The following is an 18,490-nucleotide window of genomic DNA, read 5'->3' on the forward strand; positions in this document are numbered from 1 at the left end:
TGGACTCTGGCCCAGCATCCCTATGAGAGAGAGCCAGCTAAGGGGGTTCTCACCCCTCCCCTAACTTAGTGACCTCTCCCTTGGCCACTTCACCACTTCCCTCTAGTACTTCATTGTGCTGGTCTGTTCCGAAATCTCCAGCCTTTTCCTCCTTGTGCACATCTCAACTCCTTACCCATCCTGCCTGGAGGGCAAGCCTTTGATACTGAGTCAACAGGCTTATCCTGGCAGTAGGTGCTTGATTGGCCCCATATTGCAGGCTGGTCCTTAATGAGTCCCAGTTGTAAACCTAGTTAGGGAAGAGGAATGTATTGACCCAGTTCCCAGTCTACCTGCTTTCGATTAAGCTCTTGCAGCTTGCAAGATGTGGTCTGCCACAGTACCTACAGGGGTAACAAATACTTAGTAATGGGCTCTTCAATCTAGGAGAGAAAGATATAGCATGATCTGGTGGCTGGAAGTTGAACCTATATAAATTTAGCCTGGAAATAACATGTGCATTTTTAATGGTGAAAGCAGGTAGCCAGTGAAGCAGTTTACCAAGGGTAGTGGTGGGTTCTCCATCACTGACCATTTTTAAATCAAGATAGGATGTTTTTTCCAAAAAGATGCTTGAGAAATTCTTTAGGGGAAGTTCAGTGGTCTGTGTTAGACATAAGGTCAGACTACATGGACACAACTGTTCCATCTGGCCAATGAATGCGTGGAAACTATGGCCAGAACTTGGACTTGCGGTGAGAATTTAGTTGCTTATGTGTAGGAGAGGAGGTGGGGAGTCTGAGGCACAGAAGGAAAACAGTTCAGCACTCACTGTTTTGGGGTTTGTGTAGAGGATATTTTTATTATGTTTGATTGCTCCTCTATCATATTTTAATGCCAGAATCTAGACACCACAAAGAGAAGCCTCTTTACTTTCTCAGGACCATTATTTTTCATGCTTTTATCATGTCTCCTCTTACTCTGCTCCTAAGTATAATAAACAATTAAGCTACATCTACGCTACATTCCCCTTACGAAAGAGGAATGCAAACGAGGGCGATAGAAAATGCAAATGAAATGCTGATTTACAAATCTCACACTTCATTTGCATCATCTCACATGATCACGTTTTCAGAAGAGACATTTTTGGGAGGAAAAACAGGCTGTTTCATAAATAAACACTGTTTTTGAAAGAACTCTTCTATTTTGTTTCAGGAAGAAGGGTTCTTTCTAAAATGGGGTTTATTTTTGAAAGATCCCTGTCTGCACGGCTTTTTTTTTTTTTTTTCAAAAATTCTCTTCAGAAAATATGATTGTGTGAGATTATTAAAATGAAGTGAGACTTGTAAATCAGTGCTTCATCTGCATATTCAATCTCCCTCATTTGCATTCCCCTTTCGAATGGAGAATGTAGCACAGATGTAGCTTTACAGTCTTTTCAGTTTTGCTTCCATATACTTAATAATTTGTTGCCATTCTCTGAACTTCCTCAAATTTCCAATGTTCTTTTTGAGGTAGGAAGAATAGTACAGTAAAAGACATGTTATACAGCACTGGCATAACTGGTATGCTCCAATAATCAGCATCTGCTGGGACTGGCGGAGTGGGATGGCCGCTAGCTGCCTGACCGATGGAGCAGGGCCAGCAGCCCCACTCCAGTAACTGGCACATTTGATTGTACAGGGGTGCCGGATAATAAAGCTTGCACTGTATTCCACACAGTCTTGTAGATGAGACTTCAACATTTACTTATTAGAGTTAATTATTAAATAAATAATGTGTAATAAACTTAAAAGTGAAAAAGTAATCACTTAAAAAAATTTAGTACAACATTAAGTCCTACATTTTGTTCTTTTCCAGGCTCTGACAGACTTCTGTGATTCTTATGGTTTAGTCTGCACCAAGCCTAGCGTATGGGTTCTGCACTACCTCAACACATCTGGTGCAAGCTGTGAGAGTAAAATTATTGGTGTGTTTGCCACAAAAGCTGATGGCACTGAGGTACTCGAGAAAGAACTGGGAGGAAGAATAAACAATAAAAATATGTACAAAAGGTAAAACGATTGTTGGACATCAGAGAGAATACTGAAATGAAGTTGTTAGTTTTTCATCTATTTAATACATTGTTATTACTACTGGAAATTAATAAAGCAAAGATCTAGAATTAAGCAAGGAGTACAATATTTACAGAGAGCCCACAAAAGGTGACCAGTTTTCAGTTACCGTAAATACTAATTTTGTTTTAAGGACTGTTTGTAAAACATTATTCCCTTATAAAATTATGTTTTCGTTTTGGAAGATACTTGCATTTAAACAATGGAGAAAAATAGCATATATTAATCCTTGGATCAGAAAACAAATGCAATGTATCTTAGTTACATTTTAAAATCTTATCTGACAAGACAGGAGGAAGACCGAGACAACAGGGGAATTTAGAAATGCAAGCAAAAGGAAACTGCGTAACTTATGCCCACACTTAACAAAGGGCATAATATCCATTGTGGAATTTCCATCATTAGAGTATTTTAAGCAGAGGTTTGACAGTCACCTATCACGAATGGTCTAGATAATACTTAGTTCTGCCTTGAGTGCAAGGGACTGGAGGAAAAGATCTCCTGAAGTACCTTGAACTACATCTATACTCCAGCGATCTTTTGAAAGAAATTCTGCAAGAGCGCGTTCGGAAAAAGTTCTTTTGAAAGAGCATGTCCACATGCAAAAAAGCGGAGCAAAACATTGATACACTCTTTCGATAGGGAGCATCCACATAGCCCCTGCTTTTTCAGAAGAATGGGCCAGGGATCGAAAAATCCGGCACCATGTGGACTGCTCTTTTGAGAAAAGAGCCCACAGAGCATCTACACATGCTTTTTTTCCCCCAGAAGAAGCTTTTAAAAGAAGACACTCTTCCTGATCCAGGAGCAGAAGAAGAGCTATGTTCTTTTGATTACAGAAGATGGCATTTTGTGTGTAGATGCGCCACATGTTCTTTTGAAAAAGGGCTGGATTTTCCAAAAGGACTTGCTAGTGTAGATGCAGACTTGCAGTTTTGTAATTCTGTAACTGTGTTCATCAATACCACAACAACTGTGTATTTTATGAAGAAGAGAAACACTATCTACTAGTACATCTGTATTTTTGAGAGGCTAGAAGTACACTGCATTTAACCTAGTGCCTCATGGTACACCCAAGGGACATGCTTTGTAACACAATTTTAGGCCTTTGCTGCTCAAAACAAAGGTTTTAGGTTTGTCAGATATAGGAAAAGCACTGATTCGTATATACTGTAGAAAAAGCTGAAGACAAAATTTCATACAGAATTTAATTATTGTAAAATACAGGTTTTTCTAAACTTCTTGCTAAAATAAGTTTAACTTTTCCAATATACTTGAGCATGTATGGATTTAGTTGTGTGTGCCCCACAACTTTGTCACTCTAAATAGTAATTACTTATGTCATTGAGAGTTGCAGGATCCTCTTAACTCTTGAAATCTGTAACTTTTCTTTTGTGCACCAGCCAGAAGATGATGTGAAGGGCAAACAAAAAAACAAAGGGAAAAAAAAAGAAATGTAAATGTGGGAACAAAAACGGATCATACTGTAAAGCAAACAAAGTTGGGGAAAGTATTCTTAACAGTCAATCAATTACCTTCAGAAAACTTGAATCAAAAGTCACTAGCATGTCTGTATAATAAATACATATTACAAACAATTCATGTCATCAGCAGGTGCAGTGAAGCTGGAGTTTGACACTTTGCAGGTAAAGTATAAGCATTTGTTCATCTCAGGTTTCTGAGACTGATGAACTGTTTGTTCATGGTGGCCATCGCAGAAAAAACACGTTCACCATCAGTTCAGCAGCTTGCATTGCTGATGACCATTTTCAGCATTGCGTAATTTTTGCAGGAGACGTGGATCAAAGTTGTGTGAATTTATAGAAATGAAAAGGATGTTAAAGTATTACATTTGCATGTCTGTTTTACAGAAATCCTACTAAGAAATCTTTGATTCTTTGAGGATAAAATAATGGAGTGAAATACTATTTTGAGGGTATTGTAAAACATTTGTAATTTTTTAAGTATAGATTAATCACAGTTTTTCCTCTTAAATATTTCTAGAGAGGCTGGAAGTAATGTCCAATATATCTGGAGTTATTATTCAGTGAATGAACTGAAAAAGATAATAGACGCTTTTGACGTCTGGGAAGGGAAAGGTACAGTATTAATTCTTTTCTTCCATTTTAGTAGTTATTCCTCTGTAGAAACTTGTAAGAAATTCCAAATGCTTTGTTCTTCACCAAATGGTCAAAAAAATAGTTTTGAATGTTTTCTGTAACTGAGTAGGTGTCATGAGGTAATACAGCTACCTTAGTTGTACTGAAATGAGTTTTCAAGTGTTCCTTAAGCAGGTAATGTTAAACGGAGATGAATTTCAAGGGGTAATGAGCTTCATATCTGACAGGCTACAGTCTCAAAGGTTTGACAGGCTGGAACACATAAGACATTATGTTGAGACCACTAAGAGTCAGATAATATTGAAATACTATGTCAGTCATAGTTCTAAAGCAGTGGTCTTGAATATAATAATAATTCTAACCATTTACATAAATACACGTTTTTAGTATGTTTCCTCAGATGTTAACTATCTTGTCTTAGGAACTTCAGGTTTCAGCTACTGGAGAATGCCCCAGTTGATAGAATGTTGGACTCTGGAAGAACGTCCTTTAAAAGGAAGCCTCCATCATATGTTTCCAGTTCGTAAAAGGTATTCACTAATTCAATGATTGCTTGAGATTGCATTATTGGTTTTGTAAGAGAAAACAACTTAGCTTCTTACAAATTGTAGACACCATTTAAGTAATCTTCTGGAATACTTAATGATCTTTGAATTTTTCATCTTTCATTCTTCATTGTCTCTTCATTACACTTTCCATTTTTTGATAAAAATCTTGTTTTTATTGGGGGGAAGAGAATTGCAAATTTGACCTTAATTGAAGAAATGTAACTTATTTTTGGCCCATGGGATGGTCTTCCTTATTCTCTTCCTTTGTTCTTCCCCACGAACACACACTTCAAAATGGGCAGAGGAAGTTCCAAATTTTAGAGGTTGTGTTCTAGTTGCTGGTCCAGTTATCTTTTAATAATTGGATTGGTAACCGAATAAAACATCTGTCTGAATAGTGTTTTAAAATTTAACTGTTCACTTATTTCTCTCACCTTCCTTCACCTCCTTAAATATACCAGTCTGAGCTGTTTGTATATTGGTATCTAGAGTTACTGTGCTCTTCTTATCTCTCTACCAATTTTTTTCCTCTTCTGTATTTTTTTCCTTCTGCTGGAATTCCTCCCAACTTAGGCGGTGTCTACACTACATTCCTCTTTCAAAAGAGGAGCGCTAATGAGGGAAATAGAAAATGCAGATGACGCACTGGTTTACAAATCTTGTACTTCATTTGCACAATCTCATTTGATCACTTTTTCAGAAGATATTTTCTTCAAAGGAAAAAAAGCGGTGTAGAATGGGGTACTTTAAAAAAAAGAGGCCCATTTTTCAAAAGGACCCTGTAAACCTCATTTGTTTCAGGAATACGGGTTCGTTCAGAAAAGGGGATTTTTTTTTTTTTTTGAAAGGACTCAGTCTGCACTGCTTTTTTATTATTAAAAAAAAAAAAAACACTCTTCCAAAAAAGTGATCGGATAACTTTATGCAAATGAAGCATAAGATTTGTAAATCAGTTCTCATTTGCATTTTTGATTTTTGTCGTTTACATTCCTCTTTCGAAAGAGGAATGTATTGTAGATACAGCCTTACACTTTTTTGGTGGCCATCCAGGAGCTCCTTTTATTCTTACACTCTTCTGAAAGACCCTGCGTAAAAATTAACGCTGCGTTACTCCTAGTTTATTGTTGGTATGATGTTGTTGGGGTATCCAGGACTGGTAGCTAACTTGCTAACCCATGCCACCAGGACAGGGGTGAGGCAACTTTTTTTTTCTGTCACGAGCCATTGACTAACAGGAAAAAAAAAATCAGTCACAGGCCACACACTGGTAAAAAGCCACATAATTTCTTTTTTTTAAGAGAGAGAGAAATATAAAATGTTGAACTCACTCACCTAGGGAGGGGTGCAGTAGCTCAGGGCTTCCTGCCCTCAACAGATTAGCCAGTGCTCCTGGATCCAGCTTTGTGGACAGGTGCAGACACTTGCCATGGTGAGATTCAGTAACAGGCCAGTTCTAGCCCACGGGCTGTAGCTTACCCATCCTCGCTCTTAGGAGAAGGCAGTATTTCTTTTTGTAGCTGGTGTTAGCTCACTGGTGTCTCCTACCTTTCAGCCACTCGAGGTCTCTTCTCTGGGTTATGTCAGTGCTAATTTTGCATTGCAGGTTAGCAGTAGGTAAAGCCCTATTCCCACAGCTCCTTGTATCATTCCCCTTGTGATATCTAGTCCCTAACACTGGCTATTTCCAGAAATTCGAAACAGTCTGCTCTCTAAGCATCAGTGTGTCCCACATTTGCCAGTTTACTTTAGTCCACCCACCTGCAAATAAAGTTAGAGTTATTAAAGACAGAATGTTTAACTACAGTGAGAGACTGTGGTGGAAACAAGTGCTTACAGCCCTTACAAAACATAAAGGCAGCTTCTGTTGACAAAACTGGGCTTTTGTCAACAAAACTGGTCAAGTGTCAACACAGTTAAAGCACTCTGTCAAGAGTCTGTCAACAAAACTCAGCTGTTCAGCCAGGAAGGTTATGTCTCTCCCTGATCAGGTATAGCACCTCTGTTGACAGTGTTTTGTCCACAGAGTGCCTGTGTAGACACTTCTGTCGACAGAGAGGGCTTCCAGTCAGTGATTCTGTCGAGAGAAGGTCGGGCAGTCTGGCTGTTCTCTGTCGACGGAGCAGCTTGCTCTTTTGATCTGCTTTTGTGTGTAGCTGTAACCTGTCAACAGAGGTTGCCCGTGTAGACGTAGTCAAAATGCAAAGTTAGGTGTACACATATTAATTTGTACCTTTGCTGTGTAATAAAGTAGATTTTCTCCCAAGGGGTTGGTTATTTTTGCAGAGCTGGCTGCTGTCAGATGAACTAGGATGCAAATATTCATGATCCCACTTCCCCACACAAGGCGTTTTCCTCATTTAATGGATTTCCTTCCCCTCACCCTGTCATATTCAAAACGATCCTGTTTCTATTCATAGATAGGGCAAACCCCCGCACGTTGTAAAATTTCTTTTTTTTCCGTCAGGCATTTTTGACTCTCTCATTGCCTCTGATGGATTCCCATTCAAAGTCTTTTAGTATGGCACAAGGTTAAACACTTGAAACTTGCATTGCATTACCAGATGGAAAAGAGTGGGGTAAGACCTTCATGCCCAAATTAGCCATTGCTGAGACCTATCTTTAGTTTTTTTTCCAAATCCACAAAGCATAGTTTCAATATACATATATTATTCCTTAAATAGTACTCATATGTGCATCTCACAATGAGTATGACTTGAAAAGTTACATACTTTCTGAAGATTACATGTTACTCTTTACAGAGAAATCATAAACGGATTTCTGTGTTATCTGGGCTATCTGTTTTCCCATTAGATTGTCAGCTAGCCTGCATTCCCTCCTGTACACTTCCAAACTATGTTACCTTGTATCTCCATATCTCCTCAACTTACCTCCAACATTTCCAATAATCCTTTCCATCTGTGTGTGATTTTCTCCATACCTGTGTAAAATAATTTTTATGTGCACTGGGGTATGTGGGAATGTGCACCACCAATAGAAACACAAAACCAAGCTGTGGGCAGTCTGCTAATCAGCTGGGCGGCATTTTCATCTCTTGAGTGTCTGCAAAAGAGTTCAGCTTGCAGGGAACACTATTTATGTTTTTTCTTCGCTCACGATGCAGAAGTACGGCAGTTTGAAACCTAGTGGAATGGCATAACTGTAGCCCATTTCAATTTGCTTTCGTGCTTCTTTAACAGGCACAGTCAATATGAAAAAGCACAAATGTTAGATTCCTTCACAGTGGGATGTTTTCATTTGTACAGTAGACCCTCGCTTTGTGCGGACTCAACTTACATGTTTTCATATTAACACAAGTTGAGTCCAGGGGGAAATCTACTTCCTTGTACCCTGCCTCACTGCTTACTCCCCGTGCTGCCAGCTGGCACAGGGGCTCCTTAGGAGGCTGCTCCTGCCTTGCAGCTGCCCAGCACTGCAACAGCGGGGGGCAGAGAGGAACAGGCACAGATGGAGCTGCCCGTGGCCAAGCCACACCGCGGCTGGAGCTGCCCAGGGCTCCAGTGCTGCGGCTGGAGCTGCCGCTGTCCAGGCAGCCCTGGGGCCATGCTGCGCCATGGCTGCTCTGCATGGCAGGTGGCTGGAGCAGGAGGCACACCGCCCACACCAAACTGACCTCTGCCTGTCCGCAGGGGGAGCCGGAGCTGCCAGCTGGAGCAGTGACCCCAGTCGGGGATCTCCCCAGCTCCCTCTCCCCCCCACCAATGTATGCAAAATCTGATTTACATGGAGGTGGACCAGGACACAGCCTCCACGTAAATCGAGGGTTTACTGTATAATATAAAACCATGGAGTGACAAAGGCATTTGGTGCAAGGAAAGCAATTGATTCAGCACCCCCCTCCCCCACCCCCTTGAAATCTTCGATCCACCCTATTCTTCTGATGAAACAGTCTATAATGTTTTTTAATTGCCATTAAATAATCTTATTTATTCCTATGGGAATATTGTTAATTAGTGCTGATAAGCAGTGGGTTGAAGATTTTAGACTATTAGTTTTCTTTCCTTGCCCTCCCCGCATCTTCTTTTTGTTCTGGTATCTATTATATGGGCATTGAAGATACATTCCTTTCTCATGTGTCTCAGAAAACGTCCTTTGCCTCATTACCTTACACTGGTTTTGCAGATCAGTCTCAATGGAGTTGCCTTTTCCCCTCATATTGGCTTTTCCCAGTTTTACAAAATTAGTGAATAACTTGACCTTGGAATACTTTCATTCTTCCCGTGTGAATCCACAGTGCGCGCCACAGTCCCTTTTGTTCCAAAGCACTACATGTGCACAAAAATATCCATTGTTCTATAGTATATCTAAATCTGTTCTTTAACTACTCAGGTAGTTCCCATTCTATTTGTTGTATGGACTTCCTAGTTGAATGTCTCTTGGTGATCACTGCAAGAACTCTCTCCTCAAGCTCAGGTCAATTATATCTGCAGTGTTTCTTTGCCAACTCCTCAGAGTTCTCCCTGTGGCAAATACTTAAATATAGTTTGTTTCATACTCATTTTTATAGGCTTTCTCCTCTTATCAGTGAGTAACAGTTCCCTTGTCTTTTTCAAGGTCCAGCATTACAGATAAATAATTTGCTTCTTTTTACCTTAATACCTTTTTAAATTATTGACAAAATTATATATGCTTCACTTCAATTTCTGTGCTTCCCATTTTATCCCCTCCACCCAGACTTTTATATATAAATTTACTAATTCTCTTTTTGGCCTACTTTTAGCTTGATTCCAGTATTACTTTTGTTGTTAGCCTTCAGAAGTTCTAATTTCTTTGTCTGCTGTTTTAGTGTAACTTGGATTTCCACCAGTTTTATTTTTATTAACTAATTTAAATCTTCCTGGCACGTGTTCATTTTCAATTGCTACAGAGACTGAAAGTGCTTGTTGAAGTGCTTCTGCCAAGAACATAAATGTGTCTTCTTTGTTGATATCCTATTGTCCGATGATCCTATCTCTTACTCTTTGTTTTCTTGAAAGTCTTTAGTGAATCTTCTTTTAATTTGGCATCTTTGCTTTTCCTATAGCTGTTTTAACCAGTGTTTCTCAACCTTTTTTGGTAAAGTACTCCCTTTAAAAAATAAATATCCCCCTGTATGTTTAAACAACCTAATTGTAACTGGTTGGTTGGAAGAAATTGCTTATAGGCAATAAACTTGCTATCATACTTACACCTATGATAAGTGGTCATCCAGCTAACTAAAATCATGATGGATACCAATATTGCTGGATGCAAGAGTTCCAGACTAGAGAGGTTCAACCTGTGTCAGATTTGTGGGTGAATGTTGCAGAAAAGCTGTTCCATAGTTATAGCTTAGTTATGTGTGATGCACAGAATAACTAAAATACCTAAATTGCTCCTTTAGAGGCAGTCCTTTGTTTTACAGACGATTAATAGATTTTACTGAAGAGGAGGAAGATAGTCAGAATGTGAAAGTCGGTCCTAAGCCAATTAGATTTTCAGGTCCCTCAACAAGTACCCACATCAAAGTCAAGAACTCAGCTGCATTAAAGCTAGATGCCTGCAGCACATCTTCACATTCTGCTATAACTCTTAAGCGACCGACCAGCAACAGTTCGGTACGCCGCAAAGTAGTGCAAAAAACTGAAGCAGCAACATGTATATCATTGCCTACAAGTTCTCAGGCATCTCATGGAACTAAAGATGTTGAAAGTGGGGCAACCTGTCAAACTACATTCAACAACTCAACGTCGAAGAAACCCACAGCCACTCGTGTGGTAAAACTGAAGCGGACTCCACTATGTATTGCATCACCATCTCAGTCCTCTTCCTCGCTGAGTACAACAGGTCAACAAGAAGTTCCCACTGTTGAAAGTCCTACTACTGCTGCATCACTAAGAGAAAAAAATTGATTTATCAACTGTGAATAGTAAGATCAAGAATAATATGGAGAATGACAAACTGGATGATAATGTTCAACTCCTCAGTGTGGGGAGCAGAGATTTCTTGGAATGATCTGCTAAAAAGTTTCTGACCCAGGATCAAGGGACAAACATCCTGGATTATAACTTATTATTAAAGCTGGCAAGGTATTGTGTAAAAAGCTAGTAAGACGTACATGGGCAGAAGGTTTTAAGATTTGCAGTTAGTTGTGATTTTTCTTGTTTTACTTTTAAGTTTTTGGAATGGGGACAGGACGTGTGGATTTTGGAAAAAAAACCAAAACACATTTTTGCAATACACTGTGACCATCTCACATATTTACTTAAATCACATTGTCATGGTGTTAGTGTCATGAAAAACAGAACATGCACATACACAAGCAAGCCAAATCTAGCTAACTCAGTTATAAACAAAGGGAAAAGTTTTTTAAAAATTGAGACTAAAATTAAGTTCCAGATTTGAATTTTACAATTGAAAAATGTAGGTCACATGATTTAATAATGAGGGAGACCTAGTTGTAGATCCCCACTCAGTTGTCTGTTGTCCAGGTGTGTAAAATATTGGACACTGTGAAAGAATCTGAGTTACCTAGAATAAGGAGCAGGGTTGCTGGCTTCAAAGTGCTTTTTGAGGAGAATATAGGAAGAGCAGTAAAATAGCAGTGAAGGGAGTCATATTCCTACCTGCCACAGAGGAAGGACTAAGAAATGTAAGGAGGAGTAGCTTGTCATGGAAGCAATAATGCAGGATCTTTTCAGAGAACTGAGCCATATTACATTTGCAAGGGGGCATGATCTCCAGTGAGGAATTGAATGGGGAAGCTTGACTTATGTTGTATTCCTTAGGAATTGGAAACTGCCTAGCATCGCAGTACTGTGACTCCCCATTTCCTACAATTGCAGGCAGGCTCTTATGCCAGACACACAGCTCTGATTGCGTTGGTCTCCCCTACTCCCTTCATATATGCAGGACTCTTACGCATGAGCAAAGACAAGCTCAGCCTCTTGCCAGCTTATGTAACGAAACATTTGAGTCCTACTTTGAAAAGTGGACAAATAACAAAAATACTGGGCTGAATACCGTTTTCAGTCACACCAGTGTACATCTGTAGCAACTCCAATGAAATCAATGGGTACTGCAGAGTTATCCCAAGGTAGCAATGCAGAATTTGTGCCAATGTTTTGAAGAAGTGCCTTGATTCTTCTCGGGTGTTTAGACCAACATTTGTTAATACAATTTATATTTTACATATATTTGCTGGTCTTACTTGACTAAAAAGAGTTTTAACATTGCCAACCCCAAGTGTACAAAAATCACATGCTGGACTTTAATCATGAGACTTCTCAAAATATTTTAGGAAGCGCATTTTTTTCAAGATCTCCTGTGTAACTATGAAGGCTAGCAACTTAGCTTACATTAGGTATTTTTAAAAAGTGAGTCTTGTGTAATAACACAACTCCTGTTGCTGAAATGCTATGAAAAACACCAAATATCATGGACATTGGCAAAACTGCAGTTTTCTGGCCATCAGCTTAAATTCTGATGGCTAGCTTGCATCTTTAATGGCCCAAGATAGAAACTTTGATATTTTTAAATTAAAGTTTAGACTATGTAAAAGAGAGCAAACATTACTGGAAAATGCTAAAATTGTATACTCTGTCATTTCCTTTTGTTAATTGGTCCTTTAGTCTGAATTATAGATGTTCTGTTTACTCATTATTTCATACTGACAGTGTTTGTAATGTATTTTTTAATCTTTCTTCAAATAAGTTGCCTAAGACTATTTCCTTCCTGCCACCTCTTCGGTGTTTGATTTTAAACAATTTAAAAATATACACTAAAGGTCAGTAATAATTTGGAATTATTTTATCCATCTGCAAAAAACATGTTTCAGGAAAAATCTTGTGCAATTTTCTGTGCTGGCATTAGTTCACCGTTTAGGTCATCTGTCTTGGTAGTATTTTTTGCAAGTATTATGATTACTATTATTATTAAATAAATATTACTACCACATTCCATAACATGACAAGTATCAGAGAGGTAGCCATGTTAGTCTATATCTTCGAGAGCAACAAGAAGTCCTGTGGCACCTTATAGACTATCAGATATTTTGGAGCATAAGCTTTCATGGGCAAATGAAGCAGGTCTTTGCCCACGAAAGCTTATGCTCCAAAATATGTTAGTCTATAAGGTGCCACAGGACTTCTTGTTGTTTCCATAACATGACAGATGCTCAGAAGCCTGAACAGTCCAGTGGAAGACTGAAATAAATTGCTCCAGAGCATGTGGGAAGAGAAATAAACAAACGTTACAATAGCATTTAGAGGCACTGGTCAGGACCTAGACATTGTGTTATACATTGTAAAGACTTGTAGTAAAGACTGGCCCTGCATCAGGCTTTACAGTCAATTTTGCACAAGATTCAAGTGGTAGATGAGACAGTGGAGCAGACTGCAGGCAATGGGGAAGTGAAAACAGGATTATTTTAAGTAATTGATCACATTCTCTTTAGGCTTAACTGGAAGTTGGCACAAGCCCATTATTAATGGCATGGGCACAAACATGCTTTCCTTTAGTTTTTGAGACATAAATATCCTTTTTTATCCATTATTTCAATCTGTAAAGTTATTGTGCGATTTTTCACATCACCAGTGTGTGTATAATTGGATGTTAACATTCCAATCTTATATATTCAATAGCTGCAACCTGTAACTAGCAAACAATTTTTATTGAGGAGTAGCAGCAGCACTAAGCTCCTGCCAGTGACTAACGTCTTGAAAGTTTGCTATGTTAAATCAAAATAGTCTGTTTCAGCAAAAGGAAACCTTGTATGGGATGGTACAACTGCACTCAAATGCTTACGCAGCCCCAAGTGACGTGAAAGATTTGGGGAGTTTGTATTAAAACATGAGACTTGGTTCTTCAGTTGGGATTTTACACGTATTCTATCAACTTGTGCTTAATAACCAGAGTACTTTGAAAAATGTACCAAGTTAAATCTATAAAAGAAACTGAATTCAGAAAGTAACTTCAGCCTAGCAATCCGTTGTGCCACTGTTGCCTAATGGCCATGCTCTGATATATAAAATGTATTGCCTTTTTAGATTGATGGGTTAGACATTGCTGTCATTTTCTTGTTAACATTGTCTCCCAGCCCTTTGTGTAAGCTGAATTTTGTGTTTTCAAAAAGCCTAATATTTGGCAGCACAAGTGTTAATGATGCAGAGGAGTACCATTTCAGTTAATGCTTAGAAAATCGTTCACATGTGACTGAGCATGGGGCTGTGAGACAGAAGCCTGTTGTCACCAACTATCACATGTGATTCATGCAGCTGTAATTCAATGATCTGTTTTAAAATATGGGGCATTCATTTTTTACTTTACTTAATGGAAACAAATTGCTGTTATTTCATACAATAGGCACGTGTTCATTTTGAGTCTTTGGGAAAGTACTGGTAGTGCTAAAAAGCTATTAATCAAAGAGCCACAGAAATATTACTGATTTAGATAATAAGTAGTATTGGGTCCAGCGGTTAAAATAGCTTAGGATGTTCTTCTACAACTTGCAGTGCAATTAGTCATTATAAACAAATGATATTACTTGAAGGGAAAATGCCTATTTTCTCAACCTGTCATGATAGTTTAGACTCGGTTTTTGTGTCACCTCTTCTGCTCTACTCATGACATCAGCGATGCCCAGCTATTTGTATGCGTCTCCTACAGATACCTATGTGCTTTCTTACACACTCTCACTTATTCATGTAATGCCAGTCAAATCTGTAAAGCCACTAACTGCTCTGTTCCATTTCTGTGTGGCTCCCAATTGATTTTTCTTCGGGTCAGTGGCTCCTGCGTGAGAAAAGTTCCCCCACCCCTACTGTAACCCTTACAAGAAAACAGCTGACTAATAGTGGATAAATTATGCTGACAGATGGCATCGTTGATTGTGCTATTATTCACTGTTAGTTTTTAGTTCCATCTCTGCACTTAAAATGCTTCCTCCTGGGAGCTGCTGGGCTACAGAGATTGCATACAGTAGCTATTTAATGCCTCCTCTCATCTTTGTAATCAGTGCAATGGTCTCACTTTCTAATACTTCTCCAGAGAAGAGAAGAAACTAGTTTTAAATAATTTCTGTTCAAGCACCAGCAGTTCAGATGTAGCTGGAGAGAGAATGATGTTTGCCAGTGAAAGGAGAATGTCATTTTTTTAAAATCTTCTCTCTTCAGTTCATGAAGATCAAAGCTTTTTTTACCTGAGAAATTGAGCAGGAAGGCATAGGTGCCTCTTGCAGGAACAAAGCTATCAGCTGATTCCTGACAACTGGCTGCTTTTAGGCTCCAGCCATTCTTGCTAAAAGTAATTAAATGAGTCACAAATCCAATGATAATGAGTAGGCTGTGAGGCAGTAAGGGTGTATTCTGCTACAGCAGAGCTCTGCAGAAGCATTCTATGGTTCACTTCAGGAAAAAGCTCAGCGGAGGGTGATATGGCAGCAAGAGGGGTGAGAGGGAAGTTGCAGGAAATGAAGTCATAGCATTTAACTGCTTTGTAAGCTTCATGAAAAAGGTCTTTTGTTTTGCTCTTGTGAATAAATCTGGATGACTCATGAAAGATAGCTCCCCTTCCTGGGTTACCATTTTATACCTCTGCCCCAGCTGGTGGCTTGTGACCAGCTGTTTGTCAGACATTCTGATTTACATTAAAGATTCAGCCATTTTCCGATAGGCTTCGTAGCTGTTTTGCAGCTTATTCGAGCTCCTGGTGCAACATTCAGTAATGCTTCAAGCTGTTTCTGTGCACTATCACTTTGCAGTAAAGACACAGCCCCACTTGACTTGGGGCTAGAAAGTCAGCTTGAAGTATCCCACAGTTCCATGGAACAACTTCCTCTAGCCCAACCATCTTCAGTCCACTTTATGGAAAACAGAAGCCACTTCTCCCCACTACATTCCTTTGCAAACAGCAGCAGCTCGGGTTAGCATTAATCCCAATGTGTCTGATCACCCATCTGCAACATGCTGTCAGTGAGCCTTGTGAGGTTAAAATGGAGAACATACATTTCAAGCCCTTGGCTAAGAGAGCTGCTTCCTGGTAAACTTCAGGGTGAGCATTAGGAAAGCAGTGCCTTGTTGCTAACTAAATGTTAAATAGGAAACATTTATCTCTATATTTTTATTTTTTCCTTCCCTCTCTTTCAAGGGCCACAGCTTCACCAGTGAGTTTTTTTGACAAAACTGGAGTTTCCTTGACAAAACTCGCTGCACGTTCACACGCAAAATGCATTTGTTGAGTGTGTGTGGACAGAACTCGGCACTTCTGCTGGCAACCTCTTGCTTCTCCCAGATTAGGAAGAGTGGCTTTGTCAACAGATTCTGTTGACAGAAGAGCCGTGTGGATGCTCTGAGGCGCCTTCTGTCGACAGCCAGGGTCTCCAGGACATTGTGTAGCCCTCTCTGCTGTGCTTCCTGTTGTCTGTTCTGTTGAGAGCCTGTCAACGGAGCGAATCGCTCTTTTGAGCTGCTTTAGTGTCTGCATGCACTCTGTCGACAGATGTTTTGTCAGAAAAATTTCTTCTGACAAATGTCTGTCAACGGATGCTTCTAGTTTAGCCATAGCCAAGATGAAGAGACACAAATTGCTTCTTAGAGTCACATACAGCCAACTATATACCTGGAAATTTCCACTGATGTCATTAAAAGAAGTGACCAAAAATTGGGCATAAATAATGGCCCTTATTTGAAAAGCAAATGAGGATATTTATGCTTTGAGAAATTTTTTTTTTTAATTTTGAGGGGTAAATAGACAGAACAATCATGTAGTGCAACTGAATAAAGCCATCTAATAACAATTAGGCAGCTACAAATCTGGCTTGGTCTACACTAGCCTGGTAAGTCGATTTCAGATATGCAATTCTAGCCATGGTAATTGTGTAGCTAGAATTGATGTATCTGAAATAGACTTACCTGGCTGTCCTCACTGAGAGAGGTCAGTGGGAGCGTTTCTCCTGTTGACCTTCTTTACTCTTTGCGATAGCAAGGCGTACAGGGATCGACTGCTGACCCCAGACAGATGGATTTTGTACATCTCCAGCAGACGTGCAAAATTGAACTCCAGAAGATCAATCCTGACGGGGCTGATCTTCCCAGAAGTGTAGACGTAGCCTAAGTATCTATTTAGGCATTTTATCAATAAGTTGACAGAAAGCCAGGCTCTGATACCCTATGCTAAGTAATAGGTTTACTTCACAAGCCGTCCCTTTGAAGTCAGTAGACTTTGTGGCTCAAAGTGCTACTTAGTGTGACTAAGGGTAGTGGACTCTAGTCCAGTACAGAAAGTAAGTGATTAAGCTAGAATCTACTGAAGTTAGTTGAAAGACTACTTGAGATCAGTGAATGTCAGGTGAGGGCTCAAATATGTAAGATAAATGATAAACACATAAGGACAAAAGCACTAGAACAGCAATAGATAAAGACCTGACCTTTGTGGGACTTTTACTTAGGCCCAAAGTGTACGCTGTGGGTGTCTTTTGCTGCAAAGATGAGTATAAATAAATGAGAAACTCATGGTTTGGCACAGCTTGGACCCCTCTGGTCTGGCACACTCAGGACCTGACCAGTCCCAAATGTGGGAATTTGCTGGACTAGGAGAGGTCAATTTCAGGCCCCCACCACAACCGCTGGCTCCACTCAGAGCCCCAGTTGCTGGCCACAACCACCAGACCAACTACACTCCTGACCCCAGCTGTCAGCCTTGTGGCCACTGGCTGCCCAGCTTCACTTCTTGCCTGCAGCTGGGTCATCAGACCTCTTGCAGCTACTCCTGGAGGGCTCCAAGCCACCAGACCTGCTGCACCATCCTGTCTTGGTTCCTGGCTGCCAGACTAGTCAGGCTCCTGGCCTTCAGCCCTGCTGCCACTGGCCCTACCAGCTGCTGGGGCTCTCCGGTCCAGAAACATCCGTGGTCTTGCCAGACCACAGATGCCAAACCAGAGAATCCCAGTTTAGAGAGTGTGATAAGTCCCTTGATGGCCTGCTAGGGGTTCTGCGCTTCTTAGCGGATTTTATTGTGCACCTCACAGACTCATAGTGGCCCTTCCACTGCCTTGGGTCTTTCCAGAAACAAGTGTCTCCTTTTACCAAGCCATTCTCATCAAAGGCAAGTACCAAGAAGCAAGGCTCTGATGCCCCAGTGTCGGGAAGGTTGGGGGTGAGCCCAGCCCCACTCACTACTCTGGGCTCCAGCCCAGGAACCCTAGATGGGGCTTTCCCCCTGCCCCAAACACAGCAGCTTTTACCTGGGCCACTTTCCCACTACTTCCCTCTATCACCTTCCTCCTGTACCTGGCTGAGCCGCTTCTCTCTTTCAAAACCTCAGTCCTCCAGCCTCTCTTCCTGGTCCACTCCTTTTCTCTCTCCCCACACATCTCTACCTGGAAGGAAAACCTTTTATAATGAGCCAGAAGCCCTTAACTGGCAACAGGTGTCTGATTAGTCTTTTTGCTGCAAACTGATTCTTAATGAGCTTCAACTGCCTACCTTGGCCGCTGGATCACACTCCGTGAGCTTAGGTAGAGAACAAAAAGGTACCTACCAACCCAGCTCTCAGTGTATTTACCTTCCACTGGGCTCTTGTAGTGTGCTGCCTGTAGTCTGCCACAGGAGGTTCAATCTGTATTGCAAAGCAGCACACAGAGATTTTAGAGTGTAGCTTTTAATAAATAAATAAATAAATAAATAAAGTTTTGAAATTTAGGACCAAACTATTAAAACTATTTAGGAATTTTAAAATTCAAGTGGATGTGGATATC

General features: G+C 40.2%; 1 protein-coding gene across 6 annotated transcripts in view; it reads left to right on the top strand.

Moving 5' to 3' along the window:
* The window catches only part of KCTD18 (potassium channel tetramerization domain containing 18), a 40,465-nt gene that overhangs the window by 7,121 nt on the left and 14,854 nt on the right, over positions 1 to 18,490 (top strand). For 4 of the 6 annotated variants that reach the window (XM_075001814.1, XM_075001813.1, XM_075001811.1 and 1 more), the window contains exons 4-7: positions 1,840 to 2,033; positions 4,098 to 4,192; positions 4,635 to 4,743; positions 10,163 to 12,801. In XM_075001814.1, coding sequence (XP_074857915.1) covers positions 1,840 to 2,033; positions 4,098 to 4,192; positions 4,635 to 4,743; positions 10,163 to 10,649 — 885 coding nt within the window. In that variant the 3' untranslated portion in view covers positions 10,650 to 12,801. Of the gene's footprint in view, positions 1 to 1,839; positions 2,034 to 4,097; positions 4,193 to 4,634; positions 4,744 to 10,162; positions 12,802 to 15,882; positions 18,381 to 18,490 lie in introns of those variants that run through there. The other 2 variants (XM_075001815.1, XM_075001816.1) reach the window with 2 other exon arrangements.

Source organism: Carettochelys insculpta, chromosome 8 (assembly GCF_033958435.1).
Source record: "Carettochelys insculpta isolate YL-2023 chromosome 8, ASM3395843v1, whole genome shotgun sequence".
Taxonomy (NCBI): domain Eukaryota; kingdom Metazoa; phylum Chordata; order Testudines; family Carettochelyidae; genus Carettochelys; species Carettochelys insculpta.